Genomic DNA, 11,466 nt, shown 5'->3' with positions numbered 1-11,466 from the left:
ACGCAAATTAAACTTTCATGTAAGTAAAAAACAACAAAAAAAGGGCGGATAGTCGATCACTCCTCGATGTGAAGGAAGTCCATCCTCAAATAAACTTTGCTCCTCTCGAAGTGGCCATGGTTTATACTCTTCATTGGGAAGGATTAAAATATAATTGTTGATGGATGTTGAATTGTAAGAAAATTAATTATTACAAAACAACATTTTGAGGCAACTCAAAACTTCCTTTAACTAAAAACAATGAAAATGCGGATGGCCATTAGCCCCGGGTTTAAAAGCATTTTTCGAAGAGGCTCATTGTGAAGGAAATCCTATTTTTAAAAAAAAGGGCTTCCTTACATGGGTTTAGGCTTTATCCCTTAAAAAAAAAATTCTAGGTGGTTTCATAATGTCTCTTTTTACGAACTATTTAGATTTATTGTTGCCAATCTTGTATCTACAAATCACCCCGAATTTCGGGATATCGTTGATTTTTTTTAAATGCTCCTAAAAAAGTTCTCCTAATATCGCGATCCGCGTCCATAAAGTGTGGCAAATGGTGTGACTAATGTTATATTCTTTCCGTCGTTTTGCAAGTTGACTTCTCTTCACACTTTACAGTAACAATTAAATAATCCATTTGGGAGCAAGCTAAAGGAAAGAGCACAAGATTTGAGTAGTTTCTGACAACCTTTGGTCGTTTCTCTGATGTTTTACAGCAGCCGCTCAAAAAAAAACTTGCAACATGCAGTCAGATAAAGATCCAATATCGTTTGATTTAATGTTGAATTCTTTCAGTAAAAGTAAGCAGTTATATCATCAAAATGAATCATCTCCGATTGTAATTACATTTAAAATGTTGGAAGTTTCATCAGTTAGTATCAAAATTATATTTAAACAGACTAAAACAATAAACTCGAAATTTCAAATCAGCTCCAACATGGAAAGAATATAATTTTCTTTTGGATTTAAATCGAATTGTGGAATTTTAGTTTTGATATAACTTCAAAATTTCATTTTCAATCATGCGGTAACATGCCTTTGCCTTAAAGGCATAGTGGTTGGTACATATCAAATGATTCCTCCCATAAAAATCAGCTCCCATAAATTAAATTTCTTTTACTCTTTAAAACTACCCTCAGACAAAAGAATGTGAGGTTCCGATGCCAAGACCTCGCGAATGGATTAACAGATGATATTAAAAACCTTGGTATCACTCCGAATCTGTAAAAACAAAAAGTTAAAAACCCTTAATGTTCAATATGCAATTCTTTCCTTAGCCCAGTAATGGTAATATTCCAATAACCACCGTCCCTCTTTTTGTTTAAAATGTTTACTATGTGATGTTACAATTAGTTGGAAAATTACCCCTGACAAGCAGCGTTTGATTTTGTTTGTCCCCATCCAAATACTAGTTTACCATGTTTGTTCACTATATTATCTCCATTTAGTATATTACCTTTTTGTTTTCTTGTGTAGCTTTTGTATTTGATAATATAGACATTTTATTTGCGTGTTTTTGACTGGAATGTTGAAAATAAATAGATGAAATGATTTATTTTTTTCGTTTGGTCTACTGTCGGCATGGTTTCGATCTCTCCGGTGTGACTAGGATGTCTCATCCATGAACTAGTAAACGCCTTTACACATGAAGACAAATCGAGACCTTAACATAAAAAAGACACATCCAGAAAATTAATCCTAATTTTGAAGCTACCATAAACATGTCCGAAAATAACCTAACGCGTTGGGTATATGAAGAGATTGGAGGAAAAAATGGAAATCCTACCACTGGATTATTCCAAGCACCATTCTCGGTGAAAAATCATCTGCGGTGTGTTGTGCATTGTCAGTATGTATGCATATTGCAATATTTATTCATATTTGAGGATGAGTAGTTATTCTAAAGTAAACAATATGAATAGCTTTCAATATTAAGACATACATCATCTTTTTTGGCTTCCTCATTTTATGATAATAACATACGGGAATGAATAAGAAGCACACTCTAGCCAATATAACAAATATCAAAGGGAAGCAAATTGTGCGAAGAAGATTACATTGGCTTAAAGATGGATTCATCATATATGAAATAGTGAATCTATGCTAAAATAATAGAAAACAAAATATTTGTTTGACGCACATACATGTATAACTATTCAGTCCGTATATGCCCTTGATATATTGAAATGTTTTGAAGTCTATCAGTCTGTTCCGTCGTTGTTAATCCTCCTATTTTCATTATTTAAAAAAATACATTTTTCTTCACAAATTATATAACAACTGTTTTGAAAACTAGCAAATAATTACTAAAACGCTACGAATCTAAAAATAATAATACTGCGTCATCGATTTTCTTTTTCTTGCCATCTTGCCATGATAACTTCAATTTTGATACTTGATTAAAGGTTCTTCTTGCGCTGTGCCGAAATGTCCATCAACATATTTGGTGACATAACAAATAATCAATAAACACAAACACGTTGACACTTTCTCGTCTAAAACGTAACAACTGTGGATGATATTGATTACTCGTCCCTAGTCCTTACCTAAAATGTACGTGTATCGAAGCAGCGCCCACAAGGGGGAAATTGACATTTTGGGGGTTTCAATTCCAACAAATTTTGCCCTAGAAAGATAAAATTCCAACCCTTGTGTTCAATTTTGCAATTTATGGTTAATTGGCATTTATCCGAGGCGCAGAACTCCATCTTAAACAAAATTTTGGTAGAAGAATTTGAGAATTAAATCCTTTACAGTTCAAATTTATCCCGGATCCATCGTCAATGACGTGTCATTAGGATGTATTAACAGTTTGTATGTAATATAGCTAAACGTTGATAAATAATTGAAGATGAGATTTCAGCCATTTGGGGGGAAGGGGTAGGTATAACGGGGTCTGCTCGCTATTCATAAGGACCGCTATTTACAAAAGACTGCTATTCATTAAGTGCCGCATTGTGGATAGCGGTCCTTGTGAATAATGGTCCTTATGAATAGCGAGGTAAATTTTCTATGGTTTGCTCGCTATAAGGACCGCTATTCATAAAAGGGTGCTATTCATTTAGTCTCGCGTTATGGATAGCGGTCCTTGTGAATAATGGTCATTATGAATAGTGGTCCTTATGGATAGCGAGCTTGACCCGATATTACCACTATCTGGCCTTTTGACGTTTGTAAGGATTCTCTGCATTCTCTCCGTCTTTTCTTTCTTTCTATCTGTCATTTTGTCATATTATTCATATTCCGTCCTTTTGTTATCAACACTTAAATTTTCTCTTCCTGTCTGTTTCTAGCAACACGATTTTGGATTAATGTATTTCGAAAACACAATGGGACCCAAACCAAAAATAATCACATGATTGGAATCAAAATGCAATAAAAAGGAATCAGATCGATATAATGATTTTTGTTCTTTTAATTCCTTTTCAACGTCGGACAGAAATAATAGAAAGAAAGAAATTGTCAATGTCTGTACGTGTGATTTTGCGATCCATTAAACTGCTAGTGTCATTATTCTTAGTGCATGAATGTGTAACAAAAACTGAATCATCTATATCTATATATTCAAAAATTAAATATACATGAAACGATAACGAATCCCATGCATGATTAAGTGACGTATTATTCTACTTTTGCGCAATGCTTAACTGTTGTTTTGTCTAGACCCCCATGTTTAAGATTGATGTATTCAAACAGTGTGTCAAGGCATTTCTGTACATTTGCCGCTCTCCACCCAGCAGTTAAAGGGTTCCTGTAGGAAAGGGATTCCTTGAATGCTGTGACCACCGAATTAGGTAGCCTCGCAGAGCCGTTGAAATATTGGAGCGCCTTGAGCACGTTACGTGGTGGATTCGTGCGCTGTAAAAGTATATCCGATACTATTATCTTTATTATCAAATTTCGATCTAAGCTTTGCAGTACAGGCCTAACTGCATAGTAATTGATTACTTCTACAAATTCTCCGTAACAAGCTATAATATTCCATCACTTGAGGTCTCTTATTGAGTAGATCAAGGTTTTAAACATGAAATGCATTATATTTAGATTCCCATTGTGAGGTGGATAGGACCATCCCATATCAATAATGACACAATGCATAGATAATAAGCGTCACATTTTCACATTTCTGAAATCAGTGAAAGTAATATCAAGTCAAGTCAAACCAATAAGAACAGTTCACTGCATCTAAAGTTGCAGCAGAAACTGACCATTTCAATTAAATTAAATTCACTGATTGTATTCATTTCCATTTGCATTAAATACAATACAAAGGTATATACAATGATAAGCATTTGCAATATATAAGAAAATGAAAATAGGGAACCAAAAAGATAGCAGCATACACGTGTATATTTTGATGGTATCATATACAATATTAACGAAATGACTTTATTATCCAGAATAGATACATTCCCGAGTTCAGTAAATGCAGAATTATTAATGATGACTTAAACATTATACAAAAATCATATAGAGTATACGAAGAAATATCACAAAGGACGTAATGTTGTAAATTGTATTAGGGAAGCCTCTTTGCTATATTTCGGTAATTTAATTATTTTGTTTCGAATCGGATGTGCTCAGAATTCTAATTTCATCATAATCATGTGAACATTACTATACTGTCAATTTGTAACACTAATCGATTTTCTAATCCTACAGCTTTTACGACATAAAACCTGGAGAGAATGTCAGAATCCTTTTTAAGATTGTACCACAATTGCTTTTCATGAGCCCAATTGAGATCAATACAGATCGACAAGATCGTTGTATCATACCACAATACATTGGATACAATCATTCTCAAAATCTCGAAATGTCAAAAAATTTAGTCCGTTCTATTGGAATATGCATCCATGTACAAATTATTCATGAAAGTTACATTTTGTTTAAATCCCGAATGATTGGAAAGAAAATGTTACATCATTATTGGACATGTGCAGCATATTATTCATGAAAGTTATATTTGTTTAAATCCCGAATCACATTTGATAAAGATCATAACCTCATTAACATTGAATTAGGTTTGATTTCGATATTAGGAGCAAATGATTGGAAAGAAAATGTTTTAAAATTATTGTAAATTTGTGTTTCCTGTCATTTCTTTTCATCGATCATTAAGAAAAGATTTCATCGTGTCATTTTTTCTCAAAAAGCAACACTGATCGAAAACTGTCATAATGTTTGAACGATATTTTCGGTTTTTAAATCACACCTGGATGAAGGGGGAGGGGCGAGAGAAAAAAAATCAAAACGTTTTAGTTTCAGTTTATTGTTTCATATTGCACATTTTTACATTTTGAAATGATTTTACAAAAGAAATGTTATAAACAAACAGGAATTTTATTGACAGAGACTAGAAAAGAAAGTGAGTACCTCTTCAATTTGTTTGCAATCAGTAAATTTTAAAATACTGCATTTAAAAGAAGAGAGAAATATGGCGGAGCCTTGACGGTGAAAGCTACGCTCGTGAGTTACAGAAAGGAAACAAACATATAAAAAATGGAAAAGGAAAAAAAAATCGATAATTTTGTTTTCCCTACATCCCCATCTCCCCTTCCTTTTTGACGATCCCGTGTCCGCCCTTGTGATTTCCACTTCTGTTGTCAGGATAGTGTAATTTCAAGGCAGGATGCGGATGATGTGTCAGAATCAATGTTTAAACACCTTGAGGACCAGGATTCAAGGAGAATCATTCTTTTGCCAGAGGTCAAGAAGGTAAAAATAGATAAGTTTAATTTCCTCTCCTCCCTTCAATTTCACAGATATTATGTTAACGGATTATTGCTTATTGCCATGCTTAGTGCATTGGTATGCGGTTTATTAATATTATTATTCACTCGATAAACACGTATTTGTTTTGATTGATAAGGCTGAAACAATATGAAACAATATATATAAAGAGAATAATAAACATTTCAGTTTATCCTAGCGCTACAGTACCAGCAAAATATACAGCAAGCAATTCTATTAGAATTTTAATTATTCCGTAATAAACAAATCAAGCACAGTTTTCTTCTCATATATTGTGTTTAATCTTTGGTCATATTTTTTGATTGAAATTATCAATACCGGCGAAATAAATGAAAAAATGTTGCTTTACTTATTTAAACTCATTACACAAACTATGCCCTTTAGTAGAAAATTATAATACTTTGGAGAATGAACCAAAACAATTAATCACACAATTTTGAGAAGAATATTGCTTATAAAATTACCCAAAGGTCCTGTCTATATTAATAATTAATATGATTGAATATTCTAATCAGTATTAATGTTGCGGTATAATACCGATTAGCTCTATGACTTACTTGACTTGACTTATGCCGTCCACGCAGGCCGGGGCCTCGTGATGGCTTCTGTATGGTGATGGTATGCCAAGTTTTTCTGTCCGCAGCCAGTCTTGATGCATCTGTCAGCCTTGGTATGGATCTTGCTTTGCAGTCCTCTGAGATGCAGTCAAGCCATCTTTTGGGTGGACGGCCTCTGGGTCGATTTCCTGTGACCTTTCCTTCCACGGCAATTTTGGGGTATCTTGTAGGTTTCATTCTTAGGACGTGGCCGAAATATTTGATTCTTTTAGTGGAGACTTTGTCCATAACATCTTGATCGAGGTTGAGGGATTCTTTGATGTGTGTGTTACGGATCTTATCTAGTCTTGTCACCCCCATTATGCGACGAAGGCATGCCATTTCAAACACTTGAAGTCTGTTGCTATCTTCTTTTTTAACTGTCCAGGATTCCGCCCCATAAAGCAGTATAGAGAGGATGAGTGATTGGTACAGTTGCATCTTCGTGTGGCTACTAATGCTTTTGATGTCCAAATGTTATTTAGCCTTTGGAAAGCTGCCCCTGCTTTCCTGATACGATTCTTAATGTCACTTGTACTTGAGCCGTTTTCTGCTATTTTCCCTCCCAGGTACACAAAATCTTCCACCTGTTTTAGTCTGTCGTTGGCTATGTCAATGTTGAGGTTGCACTTGCTTTTGCTTATAGCTTGCACTTCTGTCTTTGCTATGTTCACCTTGAGACCAAGGTCACAGCTTGCCTTGTAGACTTTATCAACCAGTGTCTGCAGTTCCTCTGGAGTCTCGGCTATCAAGACGATGTCGTCTGCAAAACGTAAGTTGTTTATGCAGGTTCCTTGAATTTTAGCTCCTATTTGGACTTCCTCCATTGCCATGGTCATAACTAGCTCGAGGAGTATGTTGAAAAGTTGTGGGGAGATGGCACACCCTGTCTGACTCCTACGGTTGTCTTGAACCACTCTGTCAGCTCTCCATTTACTCTGACCGTACTCTGGGATTGATCATACAGTGCTTGTAACAGTCGTATCAGCTTGCTTGGATATCCAAAACATCCCATCGCCTTCCACAGGCCCTTCTGCCATACCGAATCAAAAGCCTTCTGAAAGTCGATATAGCAGCAGTACAGCTTCTGTTCTTTTCCAGGTATTTCTCAGCTATTTGTCTTAGCGTGAATATTTGGTCTGTCGTAGCCCTGCCTGGTCTGAATCCTGCCTGGGATTCAGAGAGGATTTCTTCTGTTCTTTTGAGAATTCTTCTTTGTAGGATTGTTGTCATTACTTTTCCTGCATGGGACAGTAGGCTGATACCTCTGTAGTTCCCGCAGTCTAGCTTATCTTTCTTCTTATAGATCGGGGTTATTATTGCTCTTCCCCATTCCTCCGGGAATTTCTCAGACTCCCAAATATGGTTGCAGAGATAGTGAAAGATGTCTGTTCCCGTTTCTCCAGCTGCTTTGATTTCTTCGGAAGTGACTGTATCAAATCCTGGTGCTTTATCCTCAATGAGTTTTTTTATTGCACTTTTAATTTCCTCCTTCAGTATGTTTGGCTCTGGGTCATCTGAAGAGCTGTTGGGTAGACTGTTTGCTACTGTGTCGTTTTTGGGGTTGTGTTCATTGTATAGTTCTTCGTAGTTTTCTTTCCATCTCTTCTTTACTTCTGATATTTCTGTTAGAGTTCTCCCTGTCTTGCTCTTAACTGATTGCATTCTCTTGATGCTGATTTGGTGATTTTCTTAATTGCTGCGTAGACCTCCTTTGATTTAGCAGCTTGGTGTGCACTTTCTACTCTACTGCAAAGGTCTTGGAGCCACGCATCTTTACAGCTCCTAGTCTTCCTCTTTATCTCTCTATTCAGAAAGTTGTACCTTGGTTTCAGTGAAGGGTCGTTTTGTTTGGCTTGTTTGATTTTGCTGCGTTCTTCGCTGAGATCTAGTACTTCTTGTGAGATCCATGCTTCCTGCGGTCTGTTCTTTTTCATTCCCAGAACATCCTTTGCTGTGCTGTTAAATGCTTGCTTGATCTTTTCCCAGATGCTATCTATGTCTAGGTGGGTATCAGAGGATCCAGCAGCGGTCTGAACTTCCCTCCGATTATGGCCTGGTAGTTTTTTGATGTGTTTTCATCTTTCAGTTTCGACACATCGTATCTCTTCATTAAGTTCTGTTCTATACTAAATTCAAAATATAGAATATAACAAAGATTTCATTTTATAAAGTAAAGCAGAAAAACGTTAGTAATTTAAGGTGAGGCAATATCATTACTCATCTAATTGTCTAAACCATCTATAGCGATAGCGAAAGATTTAAAAATGACTTGGAGGCATGATTAAGATTTGGTTAAGTTAAGTCCTTTGATGTATACATTCTAAATCATAGACAAAATTTGTTTAACATCAATTTATCAAAGATTTTTTACGTCAAGATTCAGGCGCCTAGAATTTGGACAAGATCTTCATTTGAGTCCATCTCTATATGTCTCTCTCTCTCTCTTTCCGTCCCTTCCTCCCTTTCCGATGTTTCAAGATTTCTATCATTATAAAACTAGATTTTTTTTGTATCCACCCAAGATTTATAGGTAAACCTGTAATTGTATTTTTTTGAATGGAATGAATCCGAGTATACTATTGGAATCTGATGAAGCAGAATAAACATGCGGCTGAGTTTTGTTTCCTCCTTGATCTAAACTTAATTAGGTTTAAACTTTAATATTCTTCTATACTTAATGCTTTTGATGGATACTCAAACCCACTCGCGTTATCTTTTCATGAACAAGAATTCTATGTTAAGACAAACATATATGTATATGTATCAAAATATTTATAAGGTTCCGCCGAAAATTGAGACATCTATTAAGACGGTATCTAAAAAACAAATTTGTCAAAGTCGGGTAATGCATTTAAGAAAGTTAGTTTGGTATTTAATTAGCTTTTGAAATAATTACTCTTCTACTTCATGATATGTTGTAGTTTTACATGAAACTGAAGCCCCAAAGAAATAGAGGTGCTCTTCAATATTATTTTTAATTGTTATTAATTTATTCCAACCGAAATCAAAACTTTGAATAGCTAATTAGTTCAAGCAGATTTACTTTAGTGCCTCACGTCATTCATTTAATAAATGGAAGAAAATAAAAGGAGAAATGTCACAACTGCCGTCGAAGATATTTGTAAGAAAATCTTTTAAACCATCCCCGGAATTAGTTTTTTCCAATTAATGCTAAACAATTAAAAGCAAAGGTTAAATCATATCTCTTATTGGAAAGAGTAATTGCAGATAATTATGCAAATTCTAAAATTCTTGAGCCTTGGATACGACAACAAAGTCACCGCCGTCGTATAATGAAGTGAATTATCAGAAATAAGAGTTGGTGGATTTTCGATTTTTTTTTTGTTGAATAGTCAAAACTCGTCTTTTACAGTCAGAGAAATATTGTTTAGTTGATACTGGGGGACAACACAAGCTCTTTACCTGAAAACGTACAAAATCTGCTTCTAAAAATACATATATTGCACCGAAAAGCTAATAAGATAATCGTCGTATACTATACGAGACTTCAAGTTCCGTTTTTCGGCACTGCTCGATCTTAGAAAAAGAAAGAGAGAGTGGGGAAAAGAGGAGAGACGGAGAAAAAAGAGGGAGAAGAGAAATGCGAGAAAAAAATAGAATAGAGAGAGAGAGAGAGAGGAAAGAAACAGAGAGAGGGGAGAGGAGATAATTATTGGATGTTTCCCCTTTATACTTCGTAAAAGGAGCAATTTTTCTAAAAAAAAAAGTGGTTAATTTTGTACAAATCAGGGGAGAACCGGGGAGAAACAACGCGAGTGTGCAACTTCTTCTTGAACATGATGACGGGTGCAAGGTTGCACCTCTAATTGTAATTTCTGTCCAACATGGCATCTTCTTGGATCACACAATGGACATAAAATAGCTATTTGAGGGGGCGTTACAAACCCCTTCCGGAACCCTCTAGCGTGGAGCAGGACAGGTGCCTCCTTCTGCTGGGGAGGCGTTTCACAAAACTTGTCATCAGTGACAAATGACAGTTTTTGTTATACGCTACTGATATCCTGCTTGCTTCGATTGGTTATCAGCAGATTTGTCACTGATTTTTGTCATTTGTCATTGAAAAAAGGCTTTGTGAAACAGGTCCTGGTGACCAGGCAAAGGCTACGCCATAGCGTAAACCCTTAACCAGGTAACGAATCGTCTAACTCGGTATTGTCATCAACATAAAGACTTCTGCATACCTTTATAATAATTATAAACGTTTAGAGACACAACTATTCCAATCACACTCGCAAGGTAATCCGTGGAATGAAATTCCATCTTATGGGAAGCTGCAAAATTGACTCAGGATCCCCACATCCGGGGCCCTTTTTTTCAACCAACCCGTATCAACTGTGTTTGTGGTCTTAGAATAGCGATCGAACGTCTGAAGTTTCTTGAGGGAAAGATGCGTCGTTATTTCGAGGTAATCCTATTAACTTTGGCGTGGCGTCGGTAAACACCCCAATTCCTGGAACATGAACGTTTATACATTGTGTATTAAAGGTCTACAGATTTTGGTTGAGCCAGAAGTGCAGTGAAACGGTTCGTGGGAGGGGGCCAATATCTTCAATCCCCATCAAAGAAAATCGCGAGATAAATGTAGAAAATGGATGGAAGAACCCTAAGCCACCCGAAAGCCCTCCAAAGTTCGAACCACTCCTGCAGAAGGCCAGTTAACTATTATACTGTCATACAGAGGTAATTACGCCTCTGGCTCTAAACAGACGTTATGTTGATGAAATCCAGGGTAAACAATTTGTTATTTGTTGGATGTAAAACCTTTGGTGTAGTGTAGGCCTATAGTCTAGTCTTAAGAATGTCAGATGTGTCATCGTTTCAAGATAATCCAATTTACTTGTCGAGAATAAGGTGGAGTCTGTGACCCCCTCCCTCTCCCGATTTTGGGTTACAAACGGTTATACCTGTAGGTCTAATGAAGATTATCTTGAAGAAACCAATGATAAACAATTCGTTATCAAGTAAAGGTTAAAAGTTAGTGTGTAACGATGTCTAGTTACGAGTGCGGTAAACTTTGACGGTTGGATTAAATGCAAGAATAATATTTTTTGAAAAATAAATTTATTTAAAAAACTTGTGTGGAAAAATTAACAACTTAATGCACGATGCG

The 11,466-nt window shown here is 35.8% G+C and overlaps 1 protein-coding gene across 1 annotated transcript; it reads right to left on the bottom strand.

Annotated features, from left to right (window-relative positions):
- Window positions 1-1,164: 1,164 nt before the first annotated feature.
- On the bottom strand, window positions 1,165-6,653 carry LOC115926865. Its single transcript, XM_030992395.1, has 2 exons — window positions 6,294-6,653; window positions 1,165-1,203 (listed from the first exon to the last, which is right to left on the bottom strand). Exons 1-2 carry the CDS (start codon window positions 6,651-6,653, stop codon window positions 1,165-1,167), a joined length of 399 nt encoding a protein of 132 aa, XP_030848255.1.
- Window positions 6,654-11,466: the final 4,813 nt, after the last annotated feature.

Source organism: Strongylocentrotus purpuratus, unplaced genomic scaffold, assembly GCF_000002235.5.
Source record: "Strongylocentrotus purpuratus isolate Spur 01 unplaced genomic scaffold, Spur_5.0 spur5_contig_847, whole genome shotgun sequence".
In the NCBI taxonomy this organism is placed as follows: Eukaryota; Metazoa; Echinodermata; class Echinoidea; order Camarodonta; family Strongylocentrotidae; genus Strongylocentrotus; species Strongylocentrotus purpuratus.
Note: the sequence above shows the minus strand (reverse complement) of the source record. Positions and strands in the feature narration are given on the sequence as shown.

Excerpts from the sequence above, each read along its gene's own strand:
- LOC115926865 (XM_030992395.1), bottom strand. The coding sequence starts at position 6,653 with ATGGGGGTGACAAGACTAGATAAGATCCGTAACACACACATCAAAGAA. Across the intron at positions 1,204-6,293 it reads GACGGCATAAGTCAAGTCAA|ATTCGGAGTGATACCAAGGT; the intron begins GTAAGTCATAGA and ends TTGTTTTTACAG.